This window comes from Plectropomus leopardus, chromosome 6 (assembly GCF_008729295.1).
Source record: "Plectropomus leopardus isolate mb chromosome 6, YSFRI_Pleo_2.0, whole genome shotgun sequence".
In the NCBI taxonomy this organism is placed as follows: domain Eukaryota; kingdom Metazoa; phylum Chordata; class Actinopteri; order Perciformes; family Serranidae; genus Plectropomus; species Plectropomus leopardus.
The window spans coordinates 22,584,646-22,604,851 of record NC_056468.1 but is presented as its reverse complement, the minus strand read 5'-3'; the positions used below and the strand labels follow the sequence as shown (position 1 = coordinate 22,604,851).

The following is a 20,206-nucleotide window of genomic DNA, read 5'->3' as shown; positions in this document are numbered from 1 at the left end:
TTCACAGGGGTGTCTCGAGGCCTTCTGGATTGGGTGTAAGAAAACATTTTAAAAAACACATAAAGCATAAATCTCAGCATTTTATTCATTTCTGGCAATAAAACTAAATGAAATTCATTCACTACCTGTAACTGCTTGTCATATTAAGGATGACGGGAGGGCTGGAGGCAGTCACCAGACTATCACAGGGCTGACACGTAGAGACAGACAAACATTCACGCTCACATTCACACCTACGGCCAAATTATAGTCACCTATTAATCTCACTTGCATGACTTTGGACTGCGGGAGGAAGCAGCCAAATGAAACAGTTATTTTTAAAGTTTGGGGTCGAAATATATACTAAAAAAAATCACAGTATAAGGGCAAAGTGAAGACCTGAATACAAGTTATGCTCACAGAGCTTTAACTCTGGCATTCAAAACGTACGCAGTTACAACAACCTAAGAGCTACACAACAATGGACAAGCTTCAGGGAGACGATAACACTGTATTTGTCTGAAAAGAAGCCAATGAAGTATGCATAATTGTTGAAAATTTCAGAGAAACCATTTCTGGTTCAGTGGTCACAGGAAATGTGCTCAAAGCTCATAAAAATCACCCACTTTTTGTATTAACTGTACAGTTTATCAGTTGTTCGGTGCTGATATTGTTATGCACTGAACATAATATGTAATGTTCATAAGATATCTCACTTAGTCAGGGGTCATCAGTTTACTTCACGATAGAAAGGGGGCCCTTTAAGGAAAAGGTCGGGAACAACTGAAGTTTGACAGTAAGGGTCGTTTGGGCAAAATGTCAGTTTCAAGATATATGCCACCTTTCCAGCAGAACTATTTTATCGCAATTTTACTATACCAATAATATGATTCTGAATAAAAGTTGACATCTACTCTGACTCTCAGAAAAATCTAAAGCTTTGATTTTAAACAACTTTTTGCCATTTTTGCCAGGTACTACACATATAAACTTGCCCATTTTTCATCTCTTTTTTGTGTTAATCTGAGCTAATGTAACTGTTTTGGTGTTTTTATCAATGATCACATTGGACCAGAACCATGACTAAAAATGTAGCTTGTAAGTCTGTCTCAAGGAGTGAAACCCACACATCAACCTGCCGAAACATACATGGATTTACTTAACACAACTTTATAAACACTCTTTCAGTAGACAGTCTCAGTTTCCACAAAACTGTATGAACAGTAAACAAAAAATAATTAGAATAAAAAATAATGTTTATCTAATAATTTGATACTGCGCTCTCTTAAATACTTAGGTTACATTTTAGAATTTGTTTCACAGTTAAGCAAAGGGGTACATTTTTAGGGATGGATTTTTCTTTCCCCATCTCACTTAGGAAGTGTTGATGACAGGTTTGTCAAAAAGCCTGTCATCAATGACACACAAGGGCTAAACATCTAAATACACCCCCAGATAATAAAATAACTAGAGAAATAAATACAATGTGACAAAAGCATTTCAACAAATAAAATGTTGGAGTGGACGTTCATTTCTCATGTTTTTAAATATAATTTCCATTCAATTTCCCTTCATAAAATCTCTTCATTTTTCTGAGGTCTCTCTTTATATTTTCCCTCCATTTCTCCCCTGAAGTAACATTGTTTCCTGTCTTTCTCTTCAAGTTTGTACACAAAGGCTGAGTACTTTAACCCTCTGCTCCACTAGATCTGTAACCAATGTAGCCTGATATAAGCACAGGTTAAAAGGGACGCTTTACCTATTTGTCTTACATCGGGCATTGGTTTGATGAAAGAAGCCACCAGAGGCCCACCTAATGTGAAAAAGGCAATGTCCATACTTCAAGTTAATAACCATGCATTAAGTTCGCAATCACTTCGACATAATCGTGGTAAGTGCTAAACAAAGACTATCCTCTGCATCAGGAGTGTATACAACAAACATATGTTACATTAAATATGGAGTGATACCTTTTAAAATAGGTGAAAAAATATAATAATATTCCGCATTTTCTTACAAAAAGGATAACTTATTACCGGATTAAATCATGGAGTCATTTCTAGTACAGTATCTTAAAACTTAAGCAGAGGCACGGTGTACAGTGTTTTGTTCACTATAAATATAATCAAATTTATCTAGTGTTCAAATTGTCTGATGCAAATTTGGTGTTTTGGTTTATGCTTGAGAGCGTACATGACAATCACATACAAGCTCTTGTGGTAACTGACTGTATAATTATATCAGAGTACTGTATTGAATATTAGTTAGTTTTCTTTTTAAAACAGATGATTAAAATGTACGTCAAGGTTTCAACAATGAAACCAGATTTCCACACTGCCTTTTCCTCCCACCAGGTGGCCCTATAGTTGCTGTGTTGGTTTACTTGTGACGCAGAGGCGACAAAGAACTGGGATGTGAAGTGAAAACAGCCATTTCTGCTCTAGTTTTTCACAAATCTAATATGACTGGTTTAGTACAGTAACACTGCAGCAGTAAGGATCTTCTACTGCCTTTTTCATAAGTACTAAGGTACTCATGATCATCTCAAAAGATCTGTGATCTGTGAGTTAAGTGGAAAACAAAGGGCACAGTGAGGGTCTGGTCTACTTCTAGTTAGTCTTGGGGCTGAAGCTGACACCCGGCCAGTCGTAGGTGTCTGGCATGAAGGAGTCGTAGCTGGTGTCCCACACAGTAGCACGTACAAAGCTGTCCTTGTCCACAGGCTCAGGGTAGCGGAACGCCATGCCTTTAGCATAGACAAACTCCACCACCTAGAGCAAGAAAGAAAGAGTTTAGCAGTGACTAATACTAAGAGGCAAAAGATAAACTGATCAAACATTACTGGAGCTAGAACCAAAATATGAGTGGGAAGCAATGTTGTGTCATCAAAATGTCATCAAAACAAAACATATTTTGGACACCCAAACAAATCCCAACCTCCCAAAAAACAATCAATATCACTTTAAGTTTATGCCATGAAACATTTTCACTGTTCCATCTCTGCAGTCAGAGAGACATTTCAGATCCAGACTCCATTGATGAAAGAGTAATTTTTGCTTGGTGAAGACAGGAGCTGGCGGTCTACCATTGTGTTGATTAGTTAGTTAGTTTTCTGTTATTGTGTGACCCCTGTGAATCCAAATTAACCCTTTTAATAGCCAAATTCACACAAACCAACTGATCAAGGCAGTGGTAGGCAGCAGCTCCTGTGTTCAGCAATGTTAAACAACTGTTTTTCCTAATAGAAACTGGCTTTGAAGGGATCAAAATCAGCATCATAAATTGCTGTCTGACAGCGAGATAAAACTGTAAAAATATTCTACATACACTATACAATTCAATTGATCTCTCCAAATATAGCAACATGTGGACTGACATCTACCATGTGTAATACACTGAATAAGTACCTCATACAACCTCACTTTAATAAGGTTTGGACTAATATTAGCAGGTTTATCACTAATTGGAAAATTCAGCCTAACTAGCTGGGGCCTTTCGTTTCGTTAGCGGGAGACTTGCCTTGACAGCCATCTGGACAGAGACCTCTCTGATGTTGGAGAGAGGAGGATAGAGTCTGCCGTCTTCCAACTCTTTATCTGTTAGCTGCTCTGCAAGCGTCTGGAAGGAGTACAAAAATATTTTTAGGCTAAAGAAACAAAACATAGATATAGAAACTACTACTATTACTTGCCAACAACATATGTCTTTTTTTGCCATCTGCACAAATGTACTTTTTAATTAGACAAAATGATTAAAATAAGTTAGGTCAAACATTTACTACTCATGACTCCGACATGCAAACGTTACTTCTTCATCCAAAACTTTTTAAAATATTGAACAAAGAGTGCAGGCAAGAACTCATTCTGTGATTTTTATCATTCACTGCATTGATCAATCACGTAATCAAGTCAAATGCAGCTCAGCGAAAGAGGGAAGAACACAGATGGAAAAAGTGCAAAGCAGGATCAGCCTTTAAAAGCTCCTCATCTGTTAGCTGTTAGTCTAGAAAGAGAGGGAACAGGAGACATCAAAGGGTTAAAGAGGGTTTCTATGACCATATACAGCATACGCATACATGACAAAGTCAGCAAGAAAGTGCAGGATGGGACGGAGGAAAGATAAAGATGAACTTTAAATGCTTGTGAAATATGTGATGATTCAGACCTTCGCAGCCTCTAAGAACACTGTGTCACTGATGTGTCTTACTCCACTCAGGATCACAGCCAAGGCCACACCTGCAATGCACACACCGAGAGTTTTAAAACTGACATCCTTTACTTTTGTATTTTGTTCATCCAATTAATTTTCTCCACAGCGCAGACATTGTGGAAAAGCTAGGCTTTGGTTACCTCACTTAATTTCCTAATCTGCACTCTATTCTAGTAATTAATATGAAGTATGAATATATATGTTTTTTCACCTGGAAAGATGTAAGCGTTGTTCCCTTGTCCAGGAGTGATGACGCGGCCATCACTCAGAGTCACTGGACCGAACGGGCTGCCACTGGCAAACAGACATCTACCCTGTTGGACGGAGAAAAAAAGTGAGTGAAGATGGGAGAACAGAAATGACAACAACAAAACTAGCAATTCTACAGCACAGAAAGTGTAAAAGGTATACCATTACGAAACTCTTACTGCTTTAACCAATCGGAGTTTGCCCTCACTATATTTGCATTTTTTGGTGCTGTAGCTGCGATTTTTGCAGCTACCTGTTGGATGCATGCTGTTTACAGTGTGGCACCTGGTCGTTACCTTTTTATAAAGTCCTGACCTCACCTGCGCGCTGTGCCAGGAATTTTGCCGCACAGAGCAAAATGAGAGGAAAATACAGGCAGAGGCTCTGCAGATAAATACACTGCCACACACTTCTAGTAGGTCATAAGTGCTGATTTAGAGGGATTATCTCTATATGAGTCTATAAATGTTTTTAAGGAAAATGCTTCATAATATACCTTAAATGCTTAATTTTGTAATTAAACAATTAAAATTAAAAAGGAAAGAAGAAAGGACTGTGTACATTGGTGAGCGTGTAGGCGTCCTCGGCGGTACACTCTGCTTTAGTGGTTGGGTTACTCAGGGCAAAGATGATTGGTCGTTCGTTCAGGGTTCCCATGGCCTTGATGACATCATGGGTGAACAGACGTCCAGCTCCTGACACACCTGGAGAAAGGACAGAGAATTGTTGGTCAACCTGTGTTTCAGATCTATCAATACTGCACAAGTGGAGCTCGCAATCCAAGCACACTGAGCCCTGACAGGATGATTGAATAAGCAGATAAATAATAAAATAGCCTAAATATAAATTATGGCTATTCAACTGAACTGATCCTATTTCCTGCTTGAATAATATTAAATAAATAAACAGCATTATGAATGAGAACATATTAATTATTTCATTTAGTTTCTGTTTTTGATTAATGGCTCAAACTTAAAAAATGCATATTCCAAACTGTACTGTGAGGCTTTACTGTAACACAAATACAGTCAGATCTATTTATTTAAAATACAGAAAATAAAAAGTTCCTTACCAATGATAGCTGTGGGTTTGATGGTGTTGACAGCATCTAGAAAACTCTCTACAGTCCCTGGACTGTCATGGACAAATGCCTCCTGGTTAACATCTGTTTCCTGCGGTCTGTCCTGGAGTCAAATTAAGTACAATGGTGGCGACAGTACATCAATACAAATACAGTAAATCCTCTGTTAACCATTTACACAGAATATCAACATTGAGCCAGACAGGAAGCCACACAGACATATAATGTTAGTTTCTAATTTTTGATGTCTGTGTCACACACACTGACCTTTACTAATAAGCCATGTTTATCATACATCCAGATCTTATTCCTGGCCTCAGTTTGGGTCATCCCACTCTCCATCATCGCCATGACAATCAGATTGGCAATACCGAGGGCAGCCTGGGGAGGAAATAAATTAATTGAGTTAAACATTCAAATTACTTAGAAAGCATATCCTTTATACAATTTTAAACCTTATTTAAAGATAAGTGAATAGTCTTGCATAGTCAGAACTATCTCACTCTGTGCTAGTGCTGGAGAAAGGTCAGGCTGAACCCATCATAATTGCACACTGAAGGGAAAAACACTCTTGGTTGTTTGTATTTTCTTGTATAAACACAACTGTCTTGGGATGACTTAAGTCCAGGATGCAGCAAGAGTGTCCTTGCAAAACAGTGTCAGTAAGGATCTTGTTATTTAGCAACATTTCTGCAAAGGAAAACACGAAATGAAACAGTAAAAGATGTTTCAGCAGGCAGGTTGCTAGTTTGGAGGTTGTTGTTTCACGCACAGCATTAAAACTACGTGTAGAGATTAATCTGGCTTTGAGAGACCAGGATTTTGAAAATTGCAGCCAGTGACAGGCCTATACCTACAGTGGGCATTCTGTGAACCAGACTAAGTAAAAAATGACTGAATAAATTCACTGTTTCCCCCACAGACAGGTTCTGGTCAATGCTGAGAACATTTTTGATTATTTTTAGGTCTGAAGTGATGCTGGACTACAATTTCTTCTTGGTATTACCAACTCTGGTCAGTAGAGGGCAGAATGGCTTTGCAAATTATTTTGAAAAACTGGGCATTCAAATTACAAATTGGAGAGAAAGAGACAAAGGCAAAAAACAAGGCAAAACCAAGAGAACTTGAACGGACTGATTAATGAATGAATATTATCTTACTTCTCCAGCTCCTAGGAAAAGCACCCGGTGTTCAGTGATGGGTTTGCCAATGGCTCTCTGAGCTGCCAACAGACCAGCAAGGGCGACAGACGCAGTGCCTGGAAACATGCAGAGGAACGCACTAGTAAACAAACAAGTCTCTGCCTTAAAGAGAACAGAATAATTTCTATTAATTTTAAAGTTGGAGGGTCCCCCTTAAATTTATTTTTTAAATTTTTTTAAGTTATGTTGTGCTTTTTGATTTGATTCTTAGACAACAGTTCATGAGCTCGTTGAGTCTTAGCAAACATATCTCCTGTCGGAGTTTCTTTGAACTCACCACAGGGTCCCTGCTAGCAAACCTTTATTTTGCAGCAGTGATGTGACATAAAGATGTAATGAAATATTTCATTTAAGCACACTACAGGTGTCTGCATTTTTTTTAAATGGTGAAATGAAAAGAAACCAACAGGTGTTGTAGAAAATCAATATAAAAACATGGTTCTTTAAAAACACCACTTGAACTGTGCTAAATTCCACTGATAACAGGTACACTTTATGGCATTATAATTAAAACTTAAGCACTGTGTGAAGGGCATTACTGTATGTGAACCTTGGATATCATCGTTGAAGGTGCAGTACTTCTCCCTGTACTTTCTGAGGAAGCGGAAGGCATTGTGGTTCCCAAAGTCCTCAAACTGGATCAGTGTGTCCTGTCCATATTTGTCCACCACAGCTTCCATGAACTCATCAATCAGATCATCGTAGGCTTGAGAGCAATCTCGTTTCTGGTACAGGCCCATGTACATAGGATCCCTGAGGAGAGTCTGATTGAAGGGTATAAGGACAAACATATTAGGGACAATGCATGTAATTTCATATAGTATACAAAATTACATACACATAACCTTCCTACCTCATTGTTTGTGCCAACATCTATCGCCACAGGCAAACATCTCTCAGGTCTGATGCCGGCACAGGCAGTGTACAGGCAAAGTTTTCCAACAGGGATGCCCATTCCATAAACACCCAGGTCCCCTAAGCCTAAAATACGCTCTCCATCAGTTACTACTACTGCCTACAGAAAGGGAGAGAAGGTGGAGAAGAAGTTTAGTCAGCAAAATTGGCAGATTAACATGTCATGAACACACAGCTGTGAGCAATATTAAACTGGACCTTAGTCAAGTGAACAGAAGATATGGATGTTAATGGGTCAGTTAACAGGACTTCCTTAGACTTACAGAGATATTTATAACTCTGATTTCTATCTATCCATAGTCATATAGCCACAATGTCCATAAGCAGCTTTTTCTATTATCACAGTTAGTTTTTTTAAATACCTCAATCAGTGGTTTTGAGAGAGAGCACTAGAGTGGTTACTCTAGTGCTCTTTTAGACTTTAACATAGATACTAGCTGACAAGGAGTTACTGTAGTGATGTTTTTAGGTACTCACTGCAACATTGGTCTCTGGCCAGTTGTCCAGGATGGATCGGATATGTCCTTTGTCCCGAATGGAGATGAACAAGCCCCTGATGAGAGAAACAAGATGATGGTTGACTACTTAAAGGATAAGGTTTGTATTTTTAAACCTGGCCCCCATTTTTCCATGTTTTGTATCTAAGTGACCAGCTGACACAACATTTTTTGAAATTGGTCCAGTATTGGATGAGAGAGCTGCAGACAGCAGCTGCAAAACACACTGTAATATAAAAAGTTGTGGCAGTAATTCACAATCAATTTACATCCACTAAAAGTGCTTATTTTTGCCTCTGACAGGCTCAGACTTTATTCTGAGTAAATGACAACATTATGGAAAGGATCCCTACAGATGTAGACATTTTTAATAAAAAGTAAGATCCTTTTTGTTTAATCACAGACAGCCCTAAAATCCTAAGCCCCAAACTAACCAGACTAAATTTAAATAAACAGTAACTTTAGCATATAGAGCCAGCATATTTTCATATCCAACTGAGTGCATTAAGGGTTATTTTCAAGCAAACCAGAGTTGGAACAGTGGACAGATGAACCATGACAGTTTTTGTGAGTTTAATGCTGTTTTTGTTCACTTTGAATAAAGTGTGTTTTAAGAAGATAGAATTACGGACACAAAATTGGGGGGAAATAGGGCCCAGGTTAAAAAATACCATAGTTACCCTTAAAAAATCATAGAAAGATTCTTTCTTTTAAAAAACAGAAAAAGAAAACATATCTCCTCCACAATAACATCTTGGTGTTGTTAACACAAGTTTAATCCATTCACCATAATGAGAAAATGTCAACAGCTACAGTCAAATCCTATATTTTTTTTCCAGAAAAATCATTTAAATATTCCCAATTATCACTTTTATGGAATTCCTGAACCTGAATTTTGTGCACATTAGGCCTATAGCAAAGATAGCAATGTAGACTACAGGCATTAAGTCATTTTTTTTCTCCTACTGAGAGTGCAGGTACAGCACAAATGTCTGCCACCAATGTAAAACCTCCATCAAAGGCTCAGACTGTCAGTACAAAGTTTCATGTTGTCATTCCTCTTTCTTTGTTCATATGGTTGATTCGTGATAGCTTTGCTGCATGCTTACTTGGGTCTTCTAAAGATGTGTCCATAATGTGTGCAAGCCAGGCCTACGGTGGGAGTGTAGACAATTGGCATCAATTCCTCAATGTCGTCCATCAACAACCTGTAGAAAAGCCTTTCATTTCTTTCCTGGATGCCCATTAAGTAGATGTACCTGTATGGAAAAGGAGGAAAAGAGCAAGTTAAACTTTATAAAGGAGATATTTTAGATAAACATTTAATTAATAACTAATGCTTAAAAGCAAAACAGGGTAAATCACACTGAGTCTATAATTTCCAGTCTTTAAATGAAATATTCCCTCACTTCTGTAGGGGATCAGTCATCTTCTTGAGATTATTCCGAAAGCGCATGGCCTGAATGTCCTGAGTCTCCACTTTGGGAGGCAACAAACCATGTATCCCCAAAATCTGTCTCTCCTCTAGAGTGAAGGCCATGCCCTGAGGAGAGACACGCAGAAAGAAAGAGGAGTGAGTATGGAGTATTTACCTTGAGTCAACTAATCATTGTTAGAGAATAACCTTAAGACAAGGTAAATGAAGAGTTCAACAGGCAGCTTTGTTGTAAAATAGTGGACTGTGGTTTTGCAAATATGTGAAGAAGAGATGTTATGTTTTCACACCAAGTGTCAAATGTGAACTCCTTAATTCTGCTTGTAAAGAAACACATTTGCTATCCCATTATTTCTAATTAAGATCCCTGTTAATTTCACCTATATGTCACCTTAGAATTAAAAAGTTCTATCTGACATTTGTCCTAACTGAGTTATTGTTTCAGACAACAAAAAGGTTCATATAATTTTGCTATTTGAAATAGAAAAACTTTAAAGCTAAATCTCTCAAAACTAATCAGAACGTAGACAGAATCTTGTAATTCTAAGGTGGCAATTTGCCTGAATTAATGAATGGTATTTAATATGTACACATCTATGATTGCAGGAAATGACTCATCAAAACTGATGTGTGAAATGCAATCTCTGTTGGACATCAGCAAAAGAATGACCTGTCAACTGAAAATTGGTTTTACAATTGTTTCAAATATTTCACCATGAAATTTCACCCTGTAGTAGTATATACTGTACTTACAGACTGTCTTGAAAAGAGTTAGTGTAATGTATACATTTTACAGAATCAAATGTTTCTGAGTACTGAAGTTTAAATATAACCTCTCACTGCTGCATTGTGTTCTGCTTTTTAGGTTTCAAACTCAGAATTAATAAAATCCCTTAAATTAAACAGAAATAATCATTGAACAAGGAAATGCTCACATACTATGATGTAGTTTTGTCACCAGAGGACGCAATGCTTTATCTAGGAGTTCTTAGACCTCACTGACCTATTGACTCTTGACAGAGGGACAGCTGAATGAAAGGGGACGACCACATGAAAGTAATTTGCAGTTGTGGAAAGAAAGGAAAGAGGTAAGAGAGGGGGTGTAGCCTCAAGGAAGCCAATAAGGATGACGTTGGGCAGAAACACCCCATGTATAGACGAGAGGAAGGGGGAGGAGGGTGACAAAGTGTTTTCGTGATCCTGCTGTGTATGTGAGTGTGTACGTAGGTTTACGAACCCATCTCTGAATGAATTACAGGCACAACACATGGAAGCCATAACGTCTGAGGCTGGGGAAGGGGCTGATTATTCTGTGAGAGTGATGAATGCTGGGGGCTCCCCCAGCAAAATGCTGAGTCATGCTGATGGAGCATTTCACCTCACTCAGCTCCACTATTCGGTTCCTCTCAACATAATGCAACAAGCTGCAATCCTCTGATATCTAGTTTTTCTCTTTATTCCCAGAATTGAATGTTTGAACATTTCTTGGTTTGTTCAAAATGCAGTTGAGCCTTTATTTTGAGTGTGTTGAGGGATCCATACAGGGCTGAAAAAACTAGCCTTATCTATAAAATGCAAAAATAAATAATTTCTTGAAAAACTTTTACTTGTAGTGTTTGTGTATATTTTTTAAAAATATCTTTATCTGTTTATTGTGTGCATAGCTCAGTTGGTAAAGCACGGCCCATATTCATAGTGTCCTCGTCGCAGTGGCCCTGGGTTTGAGTTTGACCAGCCGCTGGTTTTGCTGCATGTCATCCCCACTCTCTCTAATCCCCATTTTCTATCATTCCTCTAGCTGTCCTATCAAGTAAAGGCCATAAATGCCCCAAAATAAGTAACTTTAAAAAAAACTGCATATAGTGTACATAGGACAGGAAATTGGTTATCATTTTTTAAGTTCAACTTTTGTGATATGATAATGAAACTTCCCTGAAATAATCATTTACCCAACTTAAAATTTTTTCTTGCACCCATTAAGTTTTTTAATTTCTACATGATAAAAACTGTAAACAAAACAAAAACAAAAAGCAAAACCAGATAAACTATTTCAAACAAAATGTAATGTATAACTAATACATAAAATTGGTGTAGAGAAATACAGAATCACAGCGCTTAAAGTACATGCAGCATCATCTTAAAAAGTACTTCTTAATCAATTTACTCTCGCTGACAGTGTAATGTAATAAACAATACATTTCTGCAACACTATGACTTTTACCGTTGAGGTCTGATGAGTCAAGACGACTCAGTCTGCTAATGCAAGTCACATCTGCTCTGGCAAATATAGACTTCCTATGAATAACTAGCATACTGCTGCATTTGTCTCACTTCATGCAGTCTTGAGTGTTTTCAAAACCTGGACACGATGAACTGTATGACTTGCTAGAGTAAATTTAAGAAGAGAATAGAAATCACAACACAGTAATACTGCTAACAGAAGAGTATTAAAAGGCTTGTGGACTTAAAGCTTTTTCACATTCCACTTGGTTTCAATCAGCAAATTCGTTTATAAACTGGACCCAAACAGATAAAATTAACAATATGAGGAAACAGGCTGTTAGTGCAATGTGAAATGTAGCTGCTCTGTGTACAGTACTCCTTGGATTATCAGCCAGCTACCCTGTGACCAGTTTGCACGTAGTTTGGAAAGTCTATATTTAGCACAACATGTGTAGTCTAGGCTAAGTTTAACATAACCTGCACAGAGTGAGATTCTGTTACTTCAAGCAGCTATATGGCCTCATGTTTCAAATGTCATTTGTAGCTCTCAGAAGTTGGAAAACCTGAGAAGAAACCCCTACCAGCCTAACAATCCACAGCATGAATAAATTCCAAATCCAAGACGGCAGCAGTGTGATACATTACAGAGCAACTTTAACCAGCAGAAATGTTTTTGTTGTTGTTGTTTTGGGTTTTTTTTTTTTGTCATGTGATGTCCCCACCTTGCAGAGGCGACTATTGGGTGTGGTCACACATACACAGTAAGGCAAGATTATTTTTACAGCAATTTTTAAACATGTAATACACCATGTCAAAAGGCAGACAGAAGAAAAATAAAGGACAGAATAAAATAAAATATACATGTACAATTATCATTACTGCCTCTATAAACATATACCATGAGAGATGAATGAGTAAAAGTTTCATGACATTTTGAGGCCTTTGAAGCGCAAGTAAAACAGCACCAAACTTAATAGAAAAGCAGTTACACCAAGAAAAGTTTTTTGACCATGATTTAACAGACATCTCTGACCACACCCAACAGTGCTGCTTGTTGTGATCAGACTTGAAAAATTCAACCAGTTATTTTCAGCTTTCTGTCAAGTTTCTATATGATCCAAAATTCTGTTAATCTGCACAAAATCCCTAAATTGTATCATCTGAATTTAAGGACACAGATTATATAAGTGTTTTGTTTGTCAAAATTATGTCATTAGTTAGGAAGCCATATATAAATGGGAAAATGTGTTTTTAATTTTATTCACTTGTATTTTTTTTTGGTAACTATATGGCTTCCAGTATTTTAAAAATGAAAACAGAAATACAGCTGTGTTGGATTAAAAATATAAGACAGATTTGTTTAGCTTCCTATATGCCAGAGAATCATCCCAACCAAGTGTTAGAAGCTTGATCACGTCAAACAGCAGAGGAAAATTAACAAAAGCCATTAGGCAGGTTTTTCTAGGTTTTCAGTAGAAGCAATCACTGTTAGGGATTAGATTAACTGATGCATCTCTAGACTGCAAACAATTCACAGTGTTCTGTGTAACTGTGCCTCCATGATTGGTTCAGTTTTCAAAGTTTGCTTGTATTTGGTGATTGTCACACGTGAATGATGGCATATTCTTCTTCTTGTAGAAATGTTATACTTTTATAAAATTTCAATTAAGATTTCTATCACCCTGCAGAAATTTAAATACATATTTGTGTTCATTAAAATATAGAAATTTGTAGTCCAATAAACGATGGTCTGTAAACCATGACAGAACCTTCCAGTCAATCCCTGTCCCTCACACTACAATGCAGCTCTCTGCTATTCTTATCCAGGCACTACGGAAATACTGACAGCTGCTTGGAGATGGAGAAGTGTCAGAAGACTGAAAGGATATAAAAAAGGACCTCAACATAAGGCCTCAAAAAAGGATGGGGTAGAAAGAAAACTAACTGTTCTCAACAACAACTAAATCTTGGTTAAAAAAAAGTTTTTTAAATAGACAATCTTTTTATATGCTTCAGCTATGATTTGCAGTACATTCCTCTGTATTATTTTATCCATCCTAACAAAAGAATATTATGAAATTCTGTCATGCAATAAATTATTTCCACACTCAGAAAACCAATTAGTTTACTTCATAACTTGGCATATTTGGCACAGATCTAGCACAAATGGGCTAACAGACATGCTGCAAGACATATTAATGAAGCTGCCATCTGTTCACACACTGTCTTTTTTTAATGCTGACATATAACAGCATTATGTCAATATCAGTAATCTACTCACTTTGTTGGTTCGAGGGTTGAGCATGAGGGGCTTTCCCTTCTCTTTGGTGTGTGCCCATCTGCACACAGAGACACACGGCCTCAGGGACCACGTTGTCCTCAACCTGGACAACATGGTGGACAGTCACTGGGCTGGAAGGTCCACTGGTGGAAAGCTGCTGAGGAACAAAGAAGAAAAAAAGTTGAGTAAATAACCTTTCCTTCTGCAGAGACAAGGCTATTCATTTTCATCCTTCTCTTCCTGCTTAGGAGAATTACAATTGGTTTGTAAAAGTTGGCCGTAGCTGCCCTGCGATGCTGAAAATTACATGTAATTTATGCACAGAAGTTTATTTTATGATGCAAATATATGGTCATCATTGCTTAATTCACTGTATTTAATGTTTTCAGCTAAATGCTACCTCCTCTGCCACCAGCCCAGTATTAAAGTGAGCTACAGACGGTTGTGACAAATTTTTATGCCATAGTTAGCGACTACAGATCCAGTATTCCACTTTGCAAGGGGAGAGACAGGCTGGTGGTCCCTTCCAAATTTTAAATTCTATTACGGCACCTTTACACTTAGACCCTTACAGCTGGAGCCTGGCACATTAGTGTCATTGTGTGCTCCGGAAGAAAGTCTAGAACATCTTCACTCCCTCCAAGGCCTTTTGTATTTTAATATGTCCATCAATTAGTGCTGAAAGTTCAGGCCTATCATATTGCATGCTCTCTGTATGGAGAGCAGAGAAACTGTGTGGCTGTCTCTCTGAGTTGAACCCATACCCTTAATATTCAATAATACTAAGCTATTATTTACTAGATTCATATTTTTTCTTTTATCTACAGCCAAGATTGGCTCTCAAGGCTAGAAGCTATCGCATAGCATTCTTCTAAGGGGTGATATCCCAGACGTAGATCTAAAAAAAGTACAGTAGTTTATATTAACACAGACCATTACCGTTGGCTTCCCACAACATTCAAAGATTAAAACAATTCCTTTGTCAATTTGAATGTTATTGGCAGGAGTGCAATGTCTAGGATGCAAGCTGCTGCAAAAAAAACCCAAACAAGTAAGAAGAAAAAGAAGGGGGAGGAGGAGGTTTATGGTGCAAATGCATGCAATTATTTAGTGTCAACAGGTTCAGAGTTATCACTTTAGGGTTAAGGCCATCTTTTTTTCCCCACAGTCAAGACTTAAAGTGCACCTTTGCCGCAACCTTTGAACATATGACATCATTAGACCCTATCGTACCTCGGGATGACATTAAGCTATCAGCACTGGAAATTGTTGACCTGCTGACACACACACACACACACACACACACACACACACACACACACACACAAGCCTACAAATGCACTTGGTGGGCTGGACGGTCCCACACTCAAGGATTACACATGCTGACAGCAGCGGCTAGTCATTAATCTGGACGAGGATAGACAAGATTTAGGGCGTGATCTGAGGAAAAAAAGCTTTGGAAGATTGTAATAATCCTTTTCACACACAAAGACAGAGAACAAGTGAAATTCTGGTTACATCAGTCAACAGAGAGGAAAGATGGGAAGACAAGCAGAAAACATGCATCACAACTTGGAAACATAACTCCAACTAACAACCACTGAATTATAGGTGTCATCTGCAGAGTACCTGGGGGAATAAATGACTTCTACTATATTGGGAGTGAAGGAAGTAAAACAAGCTCATAAATAAATACATAAAACTGTATCTGATGGCAGAATTTCCAAAAATGACACCACACCAACAACCATTACTGTATACTCCCTTTACTCACGGGCCCCTACCCTACTTTCAGCTGCTGTTGATGGACTTGAATAGTACAGTCATTGTAAGAGCTATGTCATGCATGTGACCTGTGATTCGCTGCTATACTGTGTTGCACTATGTTGTGGTGGGTGAAAAAAAAGAGGCCAGTTTAAGCTACTCTGTTATATTTTTGTTAGTTATGGACAATTAAGAGCAGCTTTCTCCTCGTGGTAATTATTATAGCAAAAGATCATCCCTTGACTAAGAAACCAGAAAGTAAAAGCTGCCTTCCCACCAAACTTGCAGAGCCAAATGATTATTGCATATGATAGAGATTCAGGGTTCCCACACATTTTTGAGGAGAAAATTTCAAATTACAATAAAATTTCCATTAATAAATTAATACAATATATAACACAAACAATGCAAAGAATTTAACAAATTCCATGACATTCCCAACCTGGAAAACAATTGTCTGATATCCAATGTCTTTTCCAGGTTTTCACTGACAGAAGGATCCCTGTATCCTGTGCTTTTATTGTTTATGTCAATAGGGCAGACTGTTCAAGCATCACTATATTAAAAAGAGACCAAAAACCAACCACAAATGAAATGTAGCCAGAATAATTTCTCAACCCAACTATTACATGCTAACTTCTGTTCTGGTTCTGGTTTTGACCATTTTATTATCCAGCCTGAAATTTCTTCTGGTCTTTCTTAATGTCAACATGTGACCCAGAGGAAATGCAACTGGAGCTGTAAGCATGTTATGCAGGGAACAGCAACGTGAGCTTTATCACTTGTAGTTTCTGTTTTAGTTCCTTGTAGTTTAATGACCCAGACATGCAAAATAAAGGAAGTTTTGCTTTGAAACACAAGATACATGAGGAAATTTTGTTAGCTGTTACAAGAAGAAAACCTCAGTCCGCTTAATGTGACAAACAGCACTCATCTGTGCCATCAATGTTTTCCTCTTCAATTCCTCACCACACCTCTTCTGCTTATCCACCCATATTATCATAGTAATAATCACCCACACGAAACAACAAGATCATATAAATGGAGATAAGATAAACAGAAAAAAATATTAAAACAGGATGCTAACATCCAACATCAAACAGCACTCGCAATAGTTATCTTTTATGCCAGTGCTTAATCACACTGTACTGGAGCTACTAAGCCAGTTTCTAAATATCCAACAACTTTAAACATTTCTTAACAAACAATGAGTGTCATTTTTCATTAGCCATTAGCTTGTACTTGTAAGAGAACAGATTCAGAGGCACCACTGCGGTCTGATCATGTGCCCACCTCGTTGACAAAAATATCTGATGAAAGAAATTACGAGCATGGCCAGCTGGCCGAGTCTTGTCTTACAACGACATATCCAGGAAACGCTGCCTAGAAAGCAGCATGAAAGCCAGGGACAAAGTATCACACTGTACAAGCAGCACTAACAATCGAGAGACATTTTGATGCTCCAATGATCTCATATTCAGGGGGAAAATGCTTTGACACAGCCTCTGTGAATTCCAGTCTTTGTGTTGTTCGCATTACAAGAATAATTTCTAGTTGTCCACATTTCATCTTTCTTTCTTTCCCACACATTAAGCCTGAGAACCAGATAAGGACTTCATCAGCATGTGAGCTTAGGGCATCAAACATGCTCAGGTTGTCCTTAATTGCTCATTTTGTACTTTTTGCTTCCGCCAAGTGGTCAAGTAAGTCTGCCACATAATCACTAATAAGCCAGCTTTGAGTCGGAACAACTTGTGTGAATACTTGGACACACTTCACAGCCAAAAACTGGTCTGGACTGTTTGCAACTCAAATGTTTGTATGCAATGGTTCATAAATACAGACAATTGACCAACATGGAATTGTACTACTACATTTCTTTAATGTTTATCAAAATAACAGTGAACTGGTTGAGCTTGATCTCCACACACAAATACAGTATCTTGCCAAGGCTGGAAATTGACCAATCTAACTGCACCTCACTGGATAAACTATAGGTTTAATGGCCATTACTTAAAAATGTGTAACTCAGTGCCAGCTGACCTGGACATTTCACTTTTCTCATGTCATGTTTGTTACTAATAATTTTTCACTTTCTTTTGTTCTAATGAGGCAAACAGGATACGATCTAGCCAGACTATTAAGGCTTGCATTACTGTATTTGGAAGAACTCCTAATTTAAAAATAATCCGTGCGGACAATGTCTGTATTGACTGAAGTAGGGATAATGTAATTACAAAAGTATTCATTCCGGAAATTAGTTATTAACATGAAGACAATATTACAACAGTACACAATTATGCATCCTCTTTTAGAATAACAAGCAATCAATCACCCCCGCCCCCCTCCCCCATACCTGTCAACCATGTTGTTGTTGACAGGTATTCTTTCTCTTTTACACACAGAGACTTGTCCACCTTGTTTCTTCATTAGTAACAAATGATCAAAGTCCATCTGAAGTAGTCAGATATATATGCAAAACCTGACAAGTGGTTTAGTATGCTGCTATGCTACCTACCAGGATATGATGTAAATGAGGTAATAACCGCCATCGGAGCAGTAAAACCTTCCTTATCTGTTATGTCTTTGTGATCTTATTAAGCTTAATGCATTACTAATAAAAATCGAAGCGATATTAACCATTCACTATTTCAACCTCCATCTTCTCTTTATACGTAGAAGTGGAGGGAAAGTGTGAACACAGAGCAACTACTTTTACACAGAAATAGCAGAGGGACATGTTCAAATACCTAACTATGACTCGCTACAGTAAAGCTAACCTGATTTGTTTGGTTAGCCTAGCAATCTCAGCCACAAACAAGATGCAGCTAACAACTGCTACAAGCTAGGAAGCTAGCTTAGAAATAACGTTAAAACGGACCAAGCGGTGTCGTTATTTGAGCACTTGTTTCAACCTCCGGGACAACAACGGCAAAAAGTCAACAGAAGCAATGTTTTTAAGACTGAAACAATACTCCAACACGAAACGGACAGCCTGATGACTTACATGCTGTCATTCATTCAGACCCCCCCGCACGACCGCACTTCTTGGCTCAGAAATGGGAAGTTAGATGACACACACAGACTTTCTATTTTAAAGAGAAAAGCGACTCGGCTTACCTGCTTCTAACGGTTAAAATACTGCGGTTACTTTCGTTGAACGGGTTACTGTTTATAAAGCATATTTCTGCGGTATTTCGTTGAATATTCGCTGTTGTTTGACCGCCTGGTTTGTCCTTTAACGGTGGATGCAGCAGAGTGGTGGTGAGGAGACTCTCGCGCAGGGACAGTGTGGGAGCACTTGGTCGCACATCCAATCACGTGCCGGGATTTCCTTCTTGCTTACCGTAAAGACTGCGACATGCGCAAGATTTTTTTTGGCTTGGGGGGGTCAGTCGTAATTACTGTAAAAGACAGATCTCATTCGGAAGATTTCTGAAGGTTTTTCTGTTACATAGGCTATTTATATACATTGTTCTGTTTAATTTTTTAAAAAGTTTGTAGGATGCTTTGTTGGATTTTTAATCCTTGTACAGAGCGAAACGATAAGTATGGCTCAGCTGTATCATGTTAGTAATTATAATATATAGCCAAGTAGGCGAGACCATAGACTGTATATTAAGATAAATATCATAAATGTTAATATAAATATCTTTATATACAGAGACTCATGTATTGTTGTAATACTGTATCAAAAATAAGACTTCAGTCAGTAAGGTTGTATTAAAACTGTCTTTTACATATAGATAGATAGATAGATAGATCGTTCAAACGATCGATGCATAGATAGGCAAACCTTTTTATGACAATATAGGAATCTTGAATCTTAACTTCAATATGTAATTTTGCACTTATACTGTAATTTGGGGGAAAAAAGGTTTTTTTGCAAACAGTGTCACATACCCTGGCAGACTTGGTCACACACCATATTGACTTTATAGCTGGGGCCTTGGTTTAAATAAAGTTTTCAAGAGATACAGTCTGTGAACCATTTTAGTTTTTTCCCCGTCACAACCTTTTTTGATCTGCCTATTTATTGTTTTCTTTGTATAAATAAGCAATGCACCACAAAAAGAGTTAATCAACATTACATTACTTGCTAAACAGTAGAGGGCATTAGAAGTCTGCTTTGAACTGGTCACCTAACTTAGGATTTCACAATGCATTAGGTTAAACTTGACCCAAAGTGGGTACATTAAACTAGCATTTTTGTGTATGTGTGTTTCAGTTGGTTTTGCAGTAATTTGGTTAATTGTTGTTGTTTGGAAATATGCACCATTAAAGTTATGACATTATCACAAAAAATAAGGACTTCAACACAATGGTATTTTTAATATGGATCATATTAAATTCAAGCTTAATTTTTTAATG

General features: G+C 37.8%; 1 protein-coding gene across 2 annotated transcripts; it reads right to left on the bottom strand.

Moving 5' to 3' along the window:
• Nucleotides 1-356: 356 nt before the first annotated feature.
• Nucleotides 357-19,124, bottom strand: me2 (malic enzyme 2, NAD(+)-dependent, mitochondrial). 2 transcript variants are annotated; one of them, XM_042488325.1, is made up of 15 exons: nt 18,956-19,124; nt 14,072-14,228; nt 9,542-9,675; nt 9,242-9,391; nt 8,113-8,188; nt 7,574-7,735; nt 7,271-7,484; nt 6,679-6,776; nt 5,786-5,899; nt 5,510-5,621; nt 4,999-5,141; nt 4,400-4,502; nt 4,144-4,214; nt 3,499-3,597; nt 357-2,750 (listed from the first exon to the last, which is right to left on the bottom strand). In XM_042488325.1, exons 2-15 carry the CDS (start codon nt 14,183-14,185, stop codon nt 2,589-2,591), a joined length of 1,752 nt encoding a protein of 583 aa, XP_042344259.1. In that variant the 5' UTR covers nt 14,186-14,228; nt 18,956-19,124; the 3' UTR covers nt 357-2,588. The 2 variants fall into 2 exon arrangements, with proteins under 2 accessions (XP_042344259.1, XP_042344260.1); XM_042488326.1 differs by having other exon boundaries at nt 14,072-14,225.
• Between the last annotated feature and the right edge of the window lie 1,082 nt (nt 19,125-20,206).

Excerpts from the sequence above, each read along its gene's own strand:
- me2 (XM_042488325.1), bottom strand. The coding sequence starts at position 14,185 with ATGTTGTCCAGGTTGAGGACAACGTGGTCCCTGAGGCCGTGTGTCTCT. Across the intron at positions 7,736-8,112 it reads GGCCAGAGACCAATGTTGCA|GCAGTAGTAGTAACTGATGG; the intron begins GTGAGTACCTAA and ends CCCTTTCTGTAG. Across the intron at positions 2,751-3,498 it reads CTGTCCAGATGGCTGTCAAG|GTGGTGGAGTTTGTCTATGC; the intron begins GCAAGTCTCCCG and ends TTCTTGCTCTAG.